General features: G+C 37.2%; 5 protein-coding genes across 10 annotated transcripts; 2 read left to right on the plus strand and 3 right to left on the minus strand.

The window, feature by feature from the left end:
• Positions 1 to 5452: 5452 nt before the first annotated feature.
• On the minus strand, positions 5453 to 5742 carry LOC126799898 (hydrophobic protein RCI2A-like). Its single transcript, XM_050527160.1, has 2 exons — positions 5656 to 5742; positions 5453 to 5536 (listed from the first exon to the last, which is right to left on the minus strand). Exons 1-2 carry the CDS (start codon positions 5737 to 5739, stop codon positions 5453 to 5455), a joined length of 168 nt encoding a protein of 55 aa, XP_050383117.1. The 5' UTR covers positions 5740 to 5742.
• Positions 5743 to 7851: 2109 nt separating this feature from the next.
• On the plus strand, positions 7852 to 8769 carry LOC126796802 (uncharacterized). The gene has a single exon (XM_050523526.1). The coding sequence runs from the start codon at positions 7852 to 7854 to the stop codon at positions 8767 to 8769; it is 918 nt and encodes a 305-aa protein (XP_050379483.1).
• A 154-nt stretch (positions 8770 to 8923) lies between these two features.
• On the minus strand, positions 8924 to 12406 carry LOC126798460 (ribonuclease MRP protein subunit POP4). 4 transcript variants are annotated; one of them, XR_007672522.1, is made up of 9 exons: positions 12083 to 12406; positions 11959 to 11994; positions 11793 to 11872; positions 11445 to 11707; positions 11182 to 11250; positions 11021 to 11079; positions 10506 to 10610; positions 9944 to 10123; positions 8924 to 9262 (listed from the first exon to the last, which is right to left on the minus strand). XR_007672522.1 is itself a non-coding variant. In XM_050525439.1 (8 exons), exons 1-8 carry the CDS (start codon positions 12306 to 12308, stop codon positions 10026 to 10028), a joined length of 933 nt encoding a protein of 310 aa, XP_050381396.1. In that variant the 5' UTR covers positions 12309 to 12406; the 3' UTR covers positions 9821 to 10025. The 4 variants fall into 4 exon arrangements, 2 of the variants coding, with proteins under 2 accessions (XP_050381396.1, XP_050381395.1); XR_007672521.1 differs by having other exon boundaries at positions 8924 to 9310; XM_050525439.1 differs by lacking the exon at positions 8924 to 9262 and having other exon boundaries at positions 9821 to 10123; positions 10506 to 10607.
• A 444-nt stretch (positions 12407 to 12850) lies between these two features.
• Positions 12851 to 16992, plus strand: LOC126797614 (uncharacterized). Of its 3 annotated transcripts, none has more exons than XM_050524278.1 (7): positions 12851 to 13052; positions 13289 to 13663; positions 14603 to 14794; positions 14909 to 15148; positions 15342 to 15559; positions 15813 to 16067; positions 16407 to 16992. In XM_050524278.1, exons 2-7 carry the CDS (start codon positions 13294 to 13296, stop codon positions 16659 to 16661), a joined length of 1530 nt encoding a protein of 509 aa, XP_050380235.1. In that variant the 5' UTR covers positions 12851 to 13052; positions 13289 to 13293; the 3' UTR covers positions 16662 to 16992. The 3 variants fall into 3 exon arrangements, with proteins under 3 accessions (XP_050380235.1, XP_050380234.1, XP_050380237.1); XM_050524277.1 differs by lacking the exon at positions 12851 to 13052 and adding an exon at positions 13174 to 13191; XM_050524280.1 differs by lacking the exon at positions 12851 to 13052 and having other exon boundaries at positions 13205 to 13663.
• Positions 16993 to 17170: 178 nt separating this feature from the next.
• LOC126797615 (mitochondrial import inner membrane translocase subunit TIM14-1-like) lies at positions 17171 to 19088 on the minus strand. The gene is made up of 3 exons (XM_050524281.1): positions 18942 to 19088; positions 18433 to 18611; positions 17171 to 17491 (listed from the first exon to the last, which is right to left on the minus strand). Exons 1-3 carry the CDS (start codon positions 18942 to 18944, stop codon positions 17335 to 17337), a joined length of 339 nt encoding a protein of 112 aa, XP_050380238.1. The 5' UTR covers positions 18945 to 19088; the 3' UTR covers positions 17171 to 17334.
• Between the last annotated feature and the right edge of the window lie 142 nt (positions 19089 to 19230).

Genomic DNA, 19230 nt, shown 5'->3' on the forward strand with positions numbered 1-19230 from the left:
ACATGGGGTATGGTGGTGGGTCTGTATTTGTGATTTCTACAGCTACCCAATTTTTTTTTTGGTGAAGATGAACCGAGGAAGGTCATAAGTGCCCAGCTCTCATCCAAGTTCCAGCATGAAAAAACAAATGGATTACTATGATTATTTATTGTTTAGTGCTGCTTATAAACTAATCCCTATTAAGCTGTTCCTATTAGGCCTGCCTTGGGGTCTCAATTTTCTTTGTTTTCGGTGCATGCAATAGGAATCTTCATAGAGTGGGATTTAGAAACTCTTGTCCGCACTAAACATACAGATTGTCTCTTGAGTCTCTTCTAATTCAATAACGGAAAGTCTTGTCTTCACACTAAACCTCTCATAGGTTAGTGAAGAATTAAAGAAAGAGTTCTCTAAACTCTCATCTTTTACAATCTACACTATTGATCAATTTCATTTTCCACATTAGTATAAGTTTTAATCTTAAATTGGTTGAAGTAATCATGGATAACTATATGGTGTTAAGAATTCGCAAGTCAATTTGTAGCAGGTTGGTTGTTTGACAAAAGTGTAGCAGTCAATTTTTGACACCCACATGAACAGTTAAACGTTCACTCATACACACATGTAAGATTGTCCAAACCAGAAGCCACTGCTTAAAATGACAGAGTTGAAAGTTCTTCTCATCTCCAAGTTTATAAATTGGCAGGTTTATTGGATGAAGCATCCTAGCTTCATGCATCCATCACTTAACAGCTGGTTTGCACAATCTAAGGGCTTTGTAAATGCTTCTGTTTTGCCTCATTGATAATATACAGAGGCTTCTCTGCACAAACCGAAGCGTAGATCGATCACAGTTTTATTGATCCCCAGATTTTTTTTTCCTTGAACCTTTCTCAACTGTCCCTCGACTAAGGACTCAATACAGGGTCAATATAACTGCTATCTAACTATGAAAACTGATTAAATGGGTCAAGGTCATACATTTAAGCTTTCCCTTCAACCATGGCATGTGCTACAAGCCCTTATATTGGGGTTTCAGGACAGTGATAATGGGATTTGTGAGCTAGATCTCTGACTATTGATGATTCATGGGGGGTCCTCCCAAACTGCACTATTGAAACTAAGATGAGACAAAAGGAACAAATATAGCAACCACCAAAAGTCCTAAACTGAGTTGGAGGATGGCTTTGTCAAGCCTGATAAGTTCTTTTAAATTAACAACGTATGTGTCTATTACAGGAAAAAGTACCTTGTGCATGGAGCCATGGACCATCCATGTTTGGTGCAAGTAGTTTTTTATTTTTATTTTTTCTATAAAATGACAAAAACACTAGCCCTGAGGCTATTTGGATCATCATTAATGAAACGGTATAATACAATTTATAACAACGTCTCGTAATAACATTAAGAGTCACAACAATATATATATATATATATATATATATATATATATATATATGCATTCAAACACACATTTTAACAAAAAGTGAAACAATGGCTACTCCATTTGCTTCACAAAGAGGCCTATTTTTCGGAAATATAAGAGACAGTCTAGTTTGGAAGAAAAAACGCCAACAACGACTAGCATGGAGAAAATCGAAAAACAAAAAACGAAAAGAACAGAAGAGAAGCAGAAAGGAAACAACCAGCTCCCTACTCCAAAGCCAAATATCCTGATCAAAAGGATCCATATCATGGGTAAGGGAGAGGGAGGAACAGGAAAAAATGTCGTTGGGGTTTGCGAGCAAAAAGAGTTTTTATTGTAAAAGTTTGGGTTGCTTATGGTATGTGTACGTAGTTTATGTCTACCTGATGCATGTATACCTTTTATTTTGATGTATATCACATCACGCTTTTTTATTGGCAACGCATTATTTTTTTAATAAATTAAATTAAATTAACATGTGGTGGATTTCTGATTAAGACGGTGAATTTTTCAGTTCTCACGAAGAATCACGTAGGATTTAAAAGAAAAAAAATCATATTTAAGCTATTTTATCGAAACTATTTTGGGTTTTTTTTCTAAAACCCTACACTATGCTCTCTAATACCCTAAATCTTAAAACCCTAAACCATAAACCCTACACTCTAATACCCTAAATCCTAAACTCTAAACCCTAAACTCTAAACTCTAAACTCTAAATCTGAAATCCTAGTTCAAAATCATTAATACTCAAGATGGTCATTTCGCAGATAATAAAAAATATATAAAATTATAATTTTGATGTAATAAATTCACGTGTCAAAATATAACAAGTGAGGACGACAACATGACATTGTCACGTGGTTCTCTAGGAGAATTGAAAAATTTCTCGGTTAGGACGATGCCGGCCCCCTTTCTTCAGGAATATGAGCGGGAGACTAATGCTAGGGGGTTGCTTAACGCCCCAAATTAGCAGTTGCAGAGGAGCTAAATCAGCTAATATCACATATAATAGGCAAAAATGTCAATTTGCACCATAAATTTGGCCATAATTGTCAGTTTGCACCCCAAACTTGCATTCAAATCAATTTACCTCCTAAACTTGGTAAAAATTGTCAATTTGCACCCCATCCGTTAAATTTAATGTTTTTCATCCAATTTTAAGTCACATGTCATGCATTTGAGAGGCATTATTGTAATTATATATTTATTTATATTTACTAATGAAATAAATTAATAAAATTAGTTAAGAGTAACACTTGCTACTATGTTTTTTTGTTTTTTTTCGAAACATGTTACTAATTTATATATTTATTATTTTATGTGATATGGTATGTTAAAAGATATTAGAAAATTAGAAATAAATGTGTACATATAAAAATATATATACACAACACACTATTTGAATGGGTGGATATGTTGAATATATAATTCGAAGTATGGTTAAATATGTAGAAAAATGATGTAAATAAATAATTTGATTAAAAAATAATCCTCTTTTAAAAGAATATTTTTATTTGTTTTTAAGAAAATTATAAATAGAAAATAACAATATTACCCCTCATGTACATGATATGGTGACGCAAAATTGGATACAAATAGTTAAATTTAACGAATGAGGTGCAAATCGGCATTTTTTTACCAAGTTTATGAGATAAATTGACTCAAATGCAAGTTCGGGGTGTAAATTGACAATTTCAGCTAAATTTGGGGTGTATTTTGACAATTTGGCCCATATAATATGTGGTTGAGTGCAGTGATGTATGCAGCTGAGCCCTAACCGACTGAACCTTGTTCCTACTGGAAAACTATACAATATGTCAAATCCATAATTTTTTTACCTCTGGCTTTATGGCTCTATATATGATGTGTTTTAAATTGCAATTCTGTTTTGCTAGTCTGTCCAATCTCTTTGTTCTTAATTTCTATTGTAGATTAACAAGATGTAACATAGTGGATCGGATCGAGTTGCACCTAATCTACTTGTGTTAGCTATTCACCAAATGTTGTTATTCCATATTAGTAGCAAAGTTTATCAACATTGTACTGTGTCATCAAAGGGTGCATTCGCTCGATCACATCTATGCCAGTAACGTGACACTCTTTAATTGAACTAGTCTACGTCACATGAGACAATCGCATCAACCTCATTAAAGGTTACGTACGGTATGGCACATTAATCACATTTCCTTTTATATTTTGGGATAGTATATAATGCATTCTACCCACTTAATTAAATTGAATATCGTACACCATATGTCACACTTGTTTGCATGCCTCTCTAGTTTGTTTGCAAAGAAAGCGAAGGTAGTATTTGAAAGAAAATTCTATCCTACGCGGTTGTATGGGATACGCCGGCAAATTCAACCGCTGAAGCACACCACACTGCGTGCAGAAAATGACAGTTCTTCCCAGCCATTCAACACCTGCTGTATGGTGTACAACGATGTACCCCAGATGAACCCGTATTTGAATGGCTTATAATGTGTGATCATTTTCTAGGAACAAAGCAACTAACATGAGCAATACCCTTTTATAAGCAATGGGAAAAGTACTGACACTCATTCCTGAAAATGAAAGCGCATTGGAAACTAGCTATACGATAGCTAATTAGTTGTTGTTAAACTGTGCTGTTTCACGTGTTCAAAACCTGTCCACGAACATCCACTACAATTAAAGACGGTTTTTTTGGGACGGAACTAATTTTCATCACTCAAACACCTTATTAGGGACAAAAATTTTAATTTTGCCTCTTAAAAGTATTGTTGTTAAGAACTCATCCGCTGATAGATGTTAGAGAGTAGAGATAGAAAAACTTTCAATTGGGACAAACGATATTTTTTCCCAAAATTTAATTGGGAATAAGATTAATTTTACACGTCACGTGAGATATGTGACATTTTACCCATAAGATTTTTGATAAGAATAATTATTATTAATAAATAGTAAGACAGACGGTGGAGTGGCATACCAATTAATTTGTAGGAGCTACAGTTTATTTATATAAACTAAAGAGAGATCAAGTTCTTTGTCTCCACATTACACCACTCCTCAGAATCGCTCTGGAAAATAATGACCTGAAGTTAAGAACTATCGACACTCACGACAGACTTGCCTATGGTCCAGGGAATATGAATAATTATAAGGTCCATAATATTCACGCCATTTTCAAATGTCTTGTTAAATGTACGTCAATAATTAAGAATCGAGCGTGATGAATATGATCATCGGGGCCATCCTATCCAATAATTAATTGAAACCCTTTCAGTGGAAATCTTTATGTACGTAGAGCTTGTTCTAGCTTAGATAACGTGAATGTTCAACAGCCACAAAGCTTTGATGCATGCTTTCAGTGGAACATGTACGTAAGGTCTGCTTCAACATCACTTATTTGCGTAGAAGCACACAATGGCTATATCTTGTGATTCGATCATGTACGTGGTGGATGATGAACATGTTTTCTTGCGGAAACACGCACCTAGTTTTCTTGCGGAAACACGCACCTAATGTACTTGTGTAATACTTGAAAGAAATACTCATAACTATGTCAAACACAAATTAACTACAAACTGAAAGCGTTTTCAACATACCTAAAATCGCATATGTCATGCAAGCTAGTTAGAAGCAAGTTTCAAGAACCCGTAGCACTTCAAAGTCCATTGTACGTATAGATCCAGTACAGCATGCACATCTTATTTCAGATGCCGGAATGCGCTTTCAACTATATTGCCAAGAAACACTGGAGTACTCTAGCTATATTCTGTATATATTGTATATATTCAGAATGCCTCCACCATAAAAGCTACACACCTTAAACTTCAGTAATGATTTGGAGCTGGCATGGGGAGCCTGGGATTCATACCTACGAGAGACAATACTACATCGATCCATGCGAATGATAACAAAAGAACTCGAAATTGTTGGGGAAAATTACAAAAACATGTCTTTCACGTACTTTAGAACCAAAATAATTAAGCTGTAACAATAATTCCTTACTACATACAACTAAACTTAAACCAATCCGATCCAACACAAACAAAAACTATTTATTTACTGACACAAGATACAAACAGCATATATAATTCCAGGTATATAACCGCAAATCGTCAGCAACAAGCAGATCCAAAACTCTACCTGCAATTTCAACAAACGTGATCGATGAAGCTCGATCATATATATTACCAGAAAGAAAAAAGAAAACTTAACTGACGAGAAGAACATAGCTAGTTTGGGATATATGTTGGGTCGCTTACGCCACAGCCATAGCGGAAGACGACGCCGAGTGGTGGAAGTAATATGGCGAGGAGGAGCTCACAGCACGTCGCGCATGCGCCCATGATTACAAGCTCAGCAGTCTGCGCCGATCAGAGAGAGATAGAAATAAGAGAGCTAGAGAGAGAGAGAGAGAGAGAGAGAGAGAGAGAGAGAGTGTGTGTGTGTAAAAGATGGCCTGGAATATGAGATGAGAAACTTGTGCAAAATAGTTGTTCAACAGAGCTGCTGGGTTCCAGTAGGAACATGCACGTAGCTAGCATGCAAGTAATGCACGCGTCTTGCAGTCCATAGATCTTACATTTGCAAGGTTTAAGTGACACTCGTTTTCCCAGTTGTTTCTTTGGGTAGGAGCTAAACGCAATTCTCGCCAGAAGAAACTATAAGTCGGACAAGACCGCCCAACAATCGGGGGTTCGTTTCTTCCAGCACAGAGGCCGGCGCTATCGGGCGTCGATTGTCTAAGACCATGACTATAGAATAGACCAGTCTAGCTATAGCATTTTTCTTTTATTTTAAGGAAGAAGAAAAAAACTACAACGAAAATCCAGGAGAACAACCCCCTGCTGATCAAATGGAACCGCTAGGAGCTCATAAACGGGAAAAGCAATTAAACCAAATAGTAGGAGTAGCACGATCGTGATGGAAGTTAACCAAACGATCAACTACAAAATTTGTCTCATGGAAGATATACCGAAAAACGGTCTAGCATAGAGAGACGTTATGAGGCATTATTAATTTCGTACACATATTCTCAATCATCGATTGACATGAATAGAAAGAGAAGTTTTAAATACACACCCTTAAATATTTAATACACACTCCTATCAATTTATATTTCAAATAACATTTTGCACGAATGTTAAATGAACAAAATAGACATACATAATACTCACGAAAATAAAAAATAAATTAAATCATCAAAGACGGAATATTTACTTTTGGAAACAAAGAAAATAAGAATTTTTAATGTAGCATCTATTTTGATTGGAAATCAATCCAAACAATCAATTCATTCCTTAATTTTCTCAAAACAATAGAAAATTCTATTTTAGAATTTCGAACAAGGTAATTCGTGTACGAAAATTCTGATTTTTCATTTAATTAGATTTCATCTTCTTACAATCAACAAAAAATAAGTTCATCTTCTTCATTGTTTTCTTCATCAATGTCATCGACATTGTGTATATATATAATTATATATATATATATTTCATTTTGTTTATCATTATCATGTTTGAAGAATATGAAAAGAACAACCTATAATTATTCACAAGAACTAATAATAATCGATATAAATGACCTATGATTTTTTAGACTGAACCGACATGAACATTTGGAAGATGTTAACGTAAATCAATCAATATATTAATCACACTAAATAGTAGCCCTATATATATAATGAGGGTATTTGATGATTTTTATTTAAGGGCATTTTAGGTTCTTTATGTGGTGTATTTAGTAAAAATATTGGAATATAAATTTAAATTGGTTGTGTATTGAGTATGAGTGTGTATTTAAAATTTCTCGAATAAAAAATACTTATAAAATAATAGGTGAATATCTCTTATGGTACCTGATATATGGCTAATCAGACAATTTAATACCTGATGGATGAAAAATCAAATGACATAAAATTCTCATTTATAAGTCATTTTGGTAATTCTGTCAATTTTGATAATGTTTTCACTTTCCAGAGTTATTTTTTGGCATTATTTTCGTTGTTCTAACTCTGATCTTCTTAAATTCACACATTGCAATATCTAAAAAAAAAAAAAAAAAGGTGTTGCACATCCAACATTTATTTTAATCTAATCTAAAAGGATATTGTAGCCATAAAGAATGGAATGCCTGCGGGTAATGTGGCATTTATATGCATATATTGCAAGTGCAATAAAGTCCATAAACTCAAATTAATGGACTCCGATCAAATTAACGTGGTTTTTGATCGAATATTCTCGTGTATATTGATCAAAGATCAACTATATTATGGTAAATCCGTACGGCCTTATTAGCATTAAATTGGCACCCAAAATTCAAGCAATTAGATTGGATATCCAATCTCTGCATTGAAGTTGACGAAATTATAGGGCAAAATTTTGGATTCTGAGTTTCTTATCTCTCTGATTTTCAACCATTTGCACAAATGGCCTGTGTCCCCCAAAACCAAAGAAGCCATGGTTGAAAGGTGTCTTATCGCAGCTTCTTTGGCAGCTTTGGTTTGTCACCCAAGTTCCACCATAAAATGCTTCAAACCCAAGCCACGATCGCCACAAGAAGACCACTCAAAACGACACCTCTGTTCTTCACCAAAAGACTCAAAACGACTTCTTTTCAAGGAAGAAGAGGAAGAAAAAGTAGTAATACTACCTTCGAAACACCAGGAAAACCTCCACCCCCACCATGCAAGTCGTTCTTCTTCAAAGCTCAAGGAGAAGAAATTGATCAAGGCATTTTCAGAGCTTGTTGAGAAAGATCATCCTGTTGGGATTGTAGAGAGTATTGTGAGATCAGGCTGGGCTAGTAGTGAAGTAGGCCTCAAGATTGAGAAGGTGTTGAGGGTAAATCATAGTAAAAATGTGCTTCGAAGGCTCGAAGAGTACAGAGAAGACGTGAAAGCTACTTACAAAAAGGGTAGGATTTTAAAGAGGATGGAGAAGTTGGTGGTGGATGGGAATGAGCTTTTGCAATTCCATGGGGCAACAGTTACTTGCTCTCTAGGCATCAATGGTGACACTAGCATTTGTCAGCGGAAATGTTGCCAAGTTTGCAGAATGATAACTTCAGAGCTTTCAGACGACGATGGAACAATCTCGTTTTTCGGGACCAGCTGGATGGCTCATCAGAAGGTGAGTAGGGAATGCTTGAAGAAAAAGATGACTGCAAGGAAGGCCCTGGTGATATGTAAAGTGATTGCAGGTCGAATTGCTCATTTTCATGCACATGGACTCATGGACAACGACGGAGGTGAGTTTGATTCTGTGATGGCATGGAACGGGAATCAGTTTAGCGATTCCAAAGAGCTCTTGATTTTGAATTCGGAGGCTGTTCTTCCTTGCTTTGTGATCATATATAATGTCGATAAGCCTTCATGATTCAGAAGCACAAATTTTTTTCAGTTGCTGATTTTCTTCAATTCCCAAGGAGGAATAGATTCACATACAAGTCCCTATCTTCAATTTCAGCTAATAGAATTTGCAGTTATTTGAGTAGTGAAAGCAGACTGTTTAATTAGAGATGGAAACATTAGAGATGTGATGGTATGATCAGTATACAGATTGTTATTAAATCAAGCATATCATACATAATCTTCTTTGAATGTCGTACTGCTTATAACTGAAACATGATGAAACAGAAGACCCCCTAAGAGACAAAAATTAGGATGCACCAGAAGACCACCTAAGAGGAGTAAGAGACAAGTATTAGATCCTTTCCTAAACTCCGACAACTTTGTGGTTTTTCTCATTCTGTATTTTGTGGCCGGCAATCATGTCAAATACCAACTGGCAATTGTGAGTCTCCAGTCTTCATGTCATATTCAGTACCCTTTGAACGTTGATGCCAAAGCCCTCCCAGCTGCTCATCCTGCTGTTCAATCGATAAACTTGACATTTCGGCATTAACTTCAATGAAACTCTGTTATGACAGTCAATAATAATTACTTCGAAGTCTATATGTTCTGCAATATAGCATGCTAGGAATTTAAATAAAGTCATCTCAGAAAGCTGGATATTGAAATAGAGAAGAATCTGATAAAGCTGATTCATTATCACATCTTTGATATCTAAGATGCTTCCAACTTCCTAGCGGTTGATATATGCAAGATGGAACCTGATACACCCATCCATTTTACAAGACACAGTGCATCAAATTCAGAAGGCCAGCAAATCAATCAATAAGTCAAACATCATTTAGCTCTGAAATCACTTAATATACATTTTCATCATTAGACTAAATACGGATACTAGAAGGAGAGATGTACACCATGCCTTGAGCAATATTTTTTATGGGTCTGGATGTTTAAGCAAGTTAAAGAGAACATAATCTTCACAGCATAAAGGCTAGGATCAATATTTGAAAAAAAGGAGGGCAGGTCCATCCCATGTGATTAAGGCATTGAGTTCACCACATTTAAAAACCTAGTGATTAGTCAAGCTAGTACAAATGATCTCTTATATTCTTTCCATAACACCAATTGTCTACTTTGCAAAATGAACCAAACTATTTTTTTATCCTAAGGGACAATACTATTAATGAAGTCAATCATACCCTGAAAGCTGTAACATGACAAATACTGACTATCTATATTACAAGATGACGATCATCTGTCCTGCAATGATCATGTCTGAGATCATGAACCCAAGTTTCTTGAAGTCAGTTTGTCCCCATGCAAGGTAATCTTCAAGCAATCCACTTGAAATACAAAAACAGAAAACCTTTTTGGCACCACTGCATTATATACCCAAACAAAATAATAAATAAATCTATCAGCGTCAACAAAATCACATATGGCCAGTTATCATTCATCAATTATAACCAGATATAAAAGAAACTGGACGGATAACTCGTTGATAATGTAGAAGAAATCATGCAAGAGAAGAAGTAAAACAAATACGTTACATAAATAACTCAGCACAAGAGATTTTTTTTTTCTTTAACAGTAGTAAAGCTGCAATTAGACAAAACATAACACAAAGAGCCAAACTGCAGTATGGTCATAGCCAGCCTTTACATCCTACAACATGCAGGTGGGCTTGCCTAACTTCCTTATATATACAAGGGCCTTATCAGATACAGTTAACTTTGAAGTTTGAAACAGCAGCAGAATTACCTCGGAATTTATCATCTTCTGTAATTATGCCAAATGTTTCTGCTGTTTCACGGATCATGATACCACTCACTCCAGTGTAGGAAGTCACTTTACAGTCAACAACTGCCAAAATAGACAGCTAATTATAGTGAGTATTAATATGCTGACTGGTTAAGTGAAATCAAGTGTCAGTCCAGACATTTCAAATTTCAGTCAGATAAGTGATGGAATATTACTCATTGGAAGGCAAGATGTATTTATCTCGTAGCCATTCATATAACCACAAAACAGCAAAAGAATCTTACTGTAAGGGTAAGAATGGTTAGATTAAACTTCTACATATATCCTTCTTCAAACTTAATTGATCATAGTTTACACTATCTTGATGAATTTTCAACTTATAAATGGCATATATGTCTTCTACAGTTCTACGTGTGGTTTCCAAAAAAAGAGGCATGGAATTTTCATCTTTTACGTGGCATATAAAGTATTCATCTGAACACCTTGTTAAAGAAAAAAATTTAAGAACATGTGACCTGAAATAATAGCACCATGTAGATCTGCAATAAGAAGAGACTGAGCCAGCTGTGTTTTCCTACATGATTGAAGTAAATTATGGTTACATCGTCAAACACCAAAAATAAAGTACAAATATTTAAATACCCAAGAATACTGACAAAGAACAGGGCATTTGTACCCAGTAGTTTTGAGAAGTTGTGTGATATAGCCTTTCCACATCTCATGCATTGGCTTAAATTTATCATAGCTGCATCCAAAAAAATGTGTGAGCTAACAGTTTGAAAAGCAGGCATTAAAAAATTGTTAAATCATATTATCACAGACTACATCTCTCCACCAACTTCAAATCAAATATAGTACTACTCATGGGTTAAATAAGCCATTGACTGAACCACAGACTAAAAAAATAAAAGAGTATACACTGAGAAATATTAAGCTCACCTATGCAGCTCTCGAGGAAAATCAAACAATCCATTCTTCTTTTGCTGCTTCATCGACATACGCTTCCTCGATCGCTTTGAATTCCTCTGCAACGCCCTGGCACGGAAGCCAGAAGCTCCACGTCCTTTCACATAATTATCAAGGAGCATCCAGTTGCCGATGTCTTTGCGTTTTGATCCTTGCATATACTTCTGCGCAGAGTCGCCACTCTGAAAAAGCTCATGCAACACATTTCTAACTTTACTTTCTTCTCTACCAGAGACCTACATTTTCGCAACGCAAAATATTAAGCCCACAAGTTAAACAAATTACCTTTTACATCAATCTACAAAACAAATGATCAAGTACCTCAACATTACTAGCTGCTAGTAGACGCTCATCTATAGGGTGCGATAGTTTAGCATACGTTGGACCATTCTCGTCGATATCTTCATAAATTTCAAGCAAACAAATTCACACATATACTACTATTTTCTCAGTTCAGATTAAATTCACATAAGCTTAAAATATATACCTTGTGAATTCACATAGCCAGTAAATGTGAAATTCCCTATCAACAACAAGTAAAACTAATCAGGATCAACTAAATACACACACAGTAACAAAGCTCATATATACAGTGAAAAACACAAATTAACCTTTCTTCGATGGAGTTGCTTTTGGTGTGTTGGCTAACTTGGGTGAAGAATCAATAGCTGAAGAAATTGCGGCATGTGGTTTCAATCTTGGGGGTCCTTCGGTTTTCAATCTCTTTGTGTTCTTCGTTTGGTGGAAATCGAGTTCGGCTTTGGCAGCCTCGAACCTTCTCTCCAGTGCCTGCAAAGTGCGCTGCCTTTGGTCCTGAACCATCGGCTCACCGGCCATGGAAACCAGAACGAGAACGGAAAGCCTTGGGTGACTTCAACCAGAAACTTCAGCGGCGCGAAGAAGAAGAGGTCCGGTACGCACCGTTTTGATTTAGACGGAGACTGAGTTAGGGCTGTTTTGAGTTTTTGCCACTGTTTTAAACCAATATTTACGAAAACGTCTCTCTAGCTCTGTTAACCCTCGGAGTTAAGTACTTCGCCTACAGTAAAAATCATTCCACCAACAGTAAGAACAATTTCACCATTTTTTTTGTATGAAGCTTATCGGCTCAAGGGCTGGTTTCGCCTCTGGTTGCCATTAATTTTTTTGGTTGACGGTGGATGTTGAATAGAAACGTACTCCTCGGAACGACACCGTATCACAGACAACCCTAAAAAAATATGAGCAAACATTCCCATGTCACATGCACACCAAACCGGCAATCTCTGACGACACGCCGGCCGAACCGCTCGCCATCCGTTAAGCGCACGGCGTATCACTTGCTGACGTGGACAGACCCAACCCGTCAAATCCACCTCCTTCACTAATAAAACCACCCACCAGTGAGCCCACAGAGAGAGGACAGGGAGTGAGAAACCATCAATGGCGGAGAGCCGGAGGTTTCAGTTGAGCAGTCAATTGTCAGGTAAAAAGTGAAAAATGAGTGAGCAGTCAATTACGTACACGACTCAGATCAGAGCCGACGGTTTCATCATCGGAAAGTAGAAGATAAAAAAGAGAGGAGCCGAGCGAAAGCCGCAGGTGCTTTTGGCCTTTTACTTTTGTTGATGTATTAGTTTTTCCGATTCGGTTTTGCTTTGAATCGTGGTCGCTTATTTCTTCTTTATACTAATCTGGATTTGGATTAAACTAAGCTTTGCTTGAATGTCACGCTTGAAAAGTATATCATATAAATCACACAACCATTTCGTTACTGCGGAGCTCTATTTCAAGCTTCATCTTCTCCTTCGTCTCCACTAAACTGCGCCGTTTTGCAGCGGAAATGTCGGAGGCGGGAGGATCGAACTCGTTCCGGGACGAGCTGGCGAGTCTGTTAGGCGATCCTGTCGGAATCTCGACGCCGTCGTTCGCAGCGCCGGCGGCGGAGGAGGAGCAGTCGGAGAGTTTGAGGGATCAGGTGAAGGGGTTCGCGATGGCGTGGGGGGAGATTCTGCTGGATTTGGGGAGGGGATGTAAGGACATTGTGCGGCAGAGCTTGTTGACTGAGGACTCGTACGTTGTGAGGAAGCTGGAGAAGCCTTGTGCTAAGGCGAAGGCCAAGTTGAGCTACTTGAATGAGTTCTTGCCGGAGGATCGGGATCCGGCGCACGCTTGGCCGGTGATTCTCTTTGTTTTCATTCTTGCTCTTACAGGTGAGCATAGTGTTCTTGCTGCTACTCGTGAAAATTGAATGTGTTGTCAACTTGTTATTCTATTTATGATTACTTCAGCATTTACATGTGTTTTGAATTGTGTTGGTATCGCGAAGTTATTTGTTATGGTGTGTTGTTTCCTGATTTTGTTACTCTTTTGGTCAGTGTGTTCATGTGATATAATTATACTACAAAGTCGAATATTGTGTTCTTGCTGAGCTATAATTTTTATGTGCGTGATCACCGACTCATTCACCGAATGCCAATTTTTCTGTTGTCATATGATTATGCAGTCAATTATACACTCTGAAGTTAATTTCAAAAACCAAATTCTTTTCCTTCCTGGAACATTTATGAGATTATATGGGAAGTTCTGCAGTTTGCCTTCTTGACATGTATTGATAATTTTAGGTCCTTTCACTTGGGTTTGTTGCATCAGCTAAACCTGTGTGAGGATTTAGTAGTTGCCAAAATAAGTTGTTTGCTGTACTTGGCACTATGCTGCCAAGAAACAGGAATCTTATAAATACGGATGTGACTTTGTGAGTGATGATGTTAGTGTACCAACTTAAAGTCGGGTCTTGTATACAGTTTGGCTGTACTAGTGTGGTGCTACTCTGGTGATTGTTATAGTTTTCGTTATATGAATGAACAAAAGAAAAAATCTCAAAAAGAAAGAGTCATTCATATAACAATTTAGACTCATAGTTCTGTTCTACAGTTTTTTGATGGTGATTTTAATTCTTGTTCCCAATCATTTCTTTGTCTTTTGATCTGTCCTCAACATTTTAAGTGTCATAGAAAGTTGTTCTATACTTGCCATCATTTTCCTGTGAACTCTAGACTTTGAGAGTGACTAAAATTTGACTGCAATATACATTATTACTCCAAAATGGTCTAAGCTTGATATGGTTTGCATATATTGTCGAATGTGTGCAGCTATAAGTATAAATACCGAACACAAAACCTTGGTTCGACAAGTGAAGAGAGTACAGATGCATCCTCCTAGTGCTAGTCATGTGCTACTTCCAGATGGAAGACGATTAGCATATCACGAGCAAGGTGTCCCAGCTAAAACAACTCGAATTTCACTGATTGCTCCTCATTCGTTTCTGTCATCACGACTTGCAGGTAAGTGACGCTTCGAAATTTGATTTGATGATATATCTGTAATCTTGGTGAAAATCATAGGAATTCAACTCACTTTGTTGTGTTCCAAAACTTTCTCTTTTTTTATTTTTGAAGCTATGCCGGGAATTAAAATATCGTTGCTTGAGGAGTTTGGTATCCGCTTGATCACATATGATCTCCCTGGCTTTGGGGAGAGTGATCCTCATCCCAGCAGGAATCTGAACTCATCTGCATTGGATATTCTGTGTTTAGCCAATGCCATTGGTATTGAAGACAAGTTCTGGGTACTGGGCCACTCAAGTGGAGCTATGCATGCTTGGGCTGCTCTCAGATACATTCCTGACAAAGTTGCAGGTATACTATACTCATCATTCCTATAAATTTTATTTTGAACCAATTTGGTTCTGCGCATGGTTAGCATCATCTTATTTAATTAGCAACCCTTGGAGGCCTGGACCTTATTTAATGTTCATCTATTGATTAATCTAACTTCTCTCAATTCTTATTACATTTACTTTATTGGTAATTATCTTTAGTACATTTGCAGGTGCAGCTATGGTGGCCCCAATAATTAATCCTTATGAAGCTGGCATGACTAAGGAAGAGATGAAAAGAACTTGGGAACCATGGGTTCTTAGAAGGAAAACAATGTACTTCTTAGCTCGTAGGTTTCCAAAGTTTCTAACGTCTTATTACCGCCGAGGCTTCCTATCAGGAAAGCATGACAGAATTGACAAGTGGTTATCTCTCTCACTGGGCAAGAGGGTAAGTTCATTTAATTCGAAGTTTATTTGCCTTCTTTATATAGTGGTGAGCGAGAAGGAACCAACGCCAGCTTGAGTACATATTTTTCTCCTTTTCAGCTAATGCATAATGATTACATGGGGAATGCTTTCGTGGGAATTAAATTTCTTTTTCTTATAATATTGGAGTCAGATTTTTATGATTTATCATAGATGATTGTGCATCTTCAGTTGAATGCACGAGATACCAACTTTCAAAATCTTGATGTGTGCAGGATGAAATTCTACTTGAAGAACCAAAAGTTGAACAACATTTGCAAAGGGATGTGGAAGAGTCAATTCGCCAGGGCAGTACTAAACCCTTTATAGAGGAAGCTGTGCTACAAGTATCCAAGTGGGGGTTTAGTCTCGCAGATCTTCAGGTGCAGAAAAAGTGTCATCAAACAGGAATTCTAACTTGGCTCAGGTCCTTCTACAGTGAGGCAGAATGCGAACTGACTGGATTTCTAGGTCAGATACACATATGGCAGGTTTGTTCATATATTTTCCTTGTTTTATCTATTTCAACGGTCAGTTCTTTATCATTTCTTATGGCATGGTCTTTAAAAACATGTACCATTCTTGGTGTACATGTGAAATCCAGATACTATATTATGTTCTCAATAAACATCAGATCAAGTCTTCACCTCCTGCTTTCGTTGGGAGGAGGTGGTGAAGAACATGTCTTAATTCCATAAATGCCAACGACAGATGTTATATTACATTCATAACTAATATAAACTCACAAAAAAAAAAAAAGCATGCCTCTTGGCTAGAACTTATTTTAGTGATATATATTTCTGTTATTCATAATTTATCATTGCAAACAGGGGATGGATGATCAGATAATACCACCATCAGTGACTGACTACATTTCACGGGTTTTACCTGGAGCTTATGTGCATAAGCTCCCAAATGAAGGCCACTTGTCCTACTTGTATTTCTGTGATGAATGCCATAGACAGATGTTCGCTACTCTTTTTGGAAGCCCTCAAGGTCCAGTTGAGGCAGATGTTACTCCATCTAGATTGGAAGGCAATCCGGAACAGCTATCAACATCAAACATTGATTCTCACAGGGAATGACACAGTCTGCTAATTTGTTCAGTTTAAAATTCTGATGTATATACCACAGTTCGCGCAGGAGCATAAAAGACCAGAGTTTTCCCAAATTTGTAAGTTTAGCACTTTTGACGCAACAGCTACTTAGAAGAAACATGATGGTCCAATTTACATGATCATTTGTATGAACCTGTTTGACATCTCCAGCGGAAGCTTCAAGCTTTTGTGCGGCCAGAGAAAGGAAAATAGAGCTCTTTTATAGAATATGTACGCCACAAAATATGAATAATTTTGGGGTTAAACCCATTAGTTACACTAATTTACTCTTCTTTACATGTTACCAGTTACCTTTTCACTCTGCTACTTTAATAGTGAGGTAAAATGTCTGGTGGGTAGTAGCATGTGAATCAACAGCATGTTCGATTACTAGCGAAAACAAAATCCAATTGACTAAAGAATTGGGTACCTTTCAATATCAATACAGATTAAACTTATTCCTGCTAAGCAAAATCATGAAATAAAGAGTACAAGGCTTCTGCCAATACGCGGTGACCTTCATAAAATGAATTTGCTTCTACAGAAATTTCCAACTAATATACATCATAAATCATCAATCTGAAACAGCGATGATGCTCCTTAAACTCAAATATCGAGAACCAAGTCTATTCCCTTGGAGCACTAGCACTAGTGAGTACAATCAAAATGCAGAGCCGCTGCCTTTGGTTCTTCCAAGTAAGGTTTCTTTGGCTTCGTTAATTTTAGATGCAAGGTAATGGCTACCGCCTGCATCTGGATGGTTAGCGACCATCACCCTCCTATGGGCTTCCCTGACCTTGGTTATGGGAACACTCTCCCTGAAAAAAAAAATACATCAGGTAGAGAACAAATGTAATACAACAGAGATTCAGGATCGTAAATTAGGACTTGCTCCAAAATTGCTTGGGCCAGCGGTAGCATGGCTGAGCTCATGTTGGGTAAAAAGATATTCAGCTTCACTAAAAAAAAAAAATCGGCTTAGAAGCTTAAGACCAAGTCTTGGCTCATCTACATAACAAGCTGAGCTCAAACTAACACAGTATCAGCTGCTAGTAAACTATAGACATTGCCCTCACAGAGTTCAGAAGCATTATTTCCTGAGACCTCTCCGGTTTACATTTTCACTTTCAGAAACTTGTCAGTTCCTGTCTGGTGTGTTCTACAACCACTTTAACAAAGAAAGTTCTCTAAAGAACTGGTTAAGTTTGCACTTGGTTTACATCTACATATTCAGTTAGGTTTGAGGATTGCATAGAAGTGTTCTGATACTGTAACAGGCTAACAGCCATGCAGGCCAAAAAGCATTTTAGAACCTAACTTGAGCACAGGCTGAGCCAGACATATGTTGGCAACCGACCTGTGCCTCAACCTCTCTGAATACAGACACTCAGTTTAAGCCACAAATATGAATTGAAGACTAAGGATATGAAGAGGGTTCAACAAGAGCAACTCTCTAGGACTAACATCATATAGTTATTTCAATCAAACATTCTGGCCCATCTGTTCTACCCCACCAGAGATCAAATAGGGTAAATCTACCAAAGATTAAGTAGAGTTGCAACGATTTGTGAAACTTGGCAAACCCTATAACAGACCCATACTTGCAGAAACAACAATAATGCAACATCTATGCCATTTTGCTGTAAAGTACACTAAACACAGCACCTCCCATACCACCCTATCATCGATATCGAACACACATCTTACATGACTTTAATCACTACTAAAATCCAACATTAGACATTATGCAACGTGATACCTGACTCCAAGAATCAGAGCTGCCTCCCTCCGAGTCATAGTAGGTTGAAAACCGCCTTCGTAAAATTTCCTCAATCTAGCAGTTGGCGGTCTTGCCTTCCATGCTTGCCAAGCCGTAATGCCATATCTACCAGCATAAGCAGCAGCCGCCACAGCCGCTCCCCCTATCAACGGAGTCACCTAATCCAATTACAATACTCATATGTTAATCTTCTACAATTGCAACAACAACAAAACACAAACTAGCTGTAAATTCAAACACAAACTAGCTAAATGGATACAAAGTTCATCAATTTCACACATGCAACACAAAGAATACTCCTTTATGATCCGAATGTAGAACCCATTAAGCCCAGAAATTAGAATCGATAAACCCAACATTCATTAGGCACAAACGAATAATCGATTTCAAATTAGATTCTCAATGTTCATCATAAAGCTTCATTCTTTCTTTCTTTTTTTCCGAGAAAACAAAGCGAGATAGATGAGGAAGATGAAGAGAATGCTCACCATGTTTGGTCGAGTTTGGAGGTCGAAGAAATAGTTCGGTCGGCAACACAAGGGTGAAGGGTTTATGGCGCTTTAGATATATGAAACTTTCTTTTCCGTGAAGATATAAAACCCCCGCCGACCCCTTTTTTTTTTTTGGAGAAGAACCCCGCCGACCCCTTGGGGAAGAAGGCAATGACAAAGTCGCTAATGTATGACGTGGCGGAATGAACCTAATTCTTTTTTAAAATATCTATAACAAAAAGAAATTCATCTATATGGAAAGAAGTTTCACGAGCTAGAGAAGCAG

The sequence above is a fragment of the Argentina anserina genome, chromosome 6 (genome assembly GCF_933775445.1).
Source record: "Argentina anserina chromosome 6, drPotAnse1.1, whole genome shotgun sequence".
Lineage (NCBI taxonomy): Eukaryota > Viridiplantae > Streptophyta > Magnoliopsida > Rosales > Rosaceae > Argentina > Argentina anserina.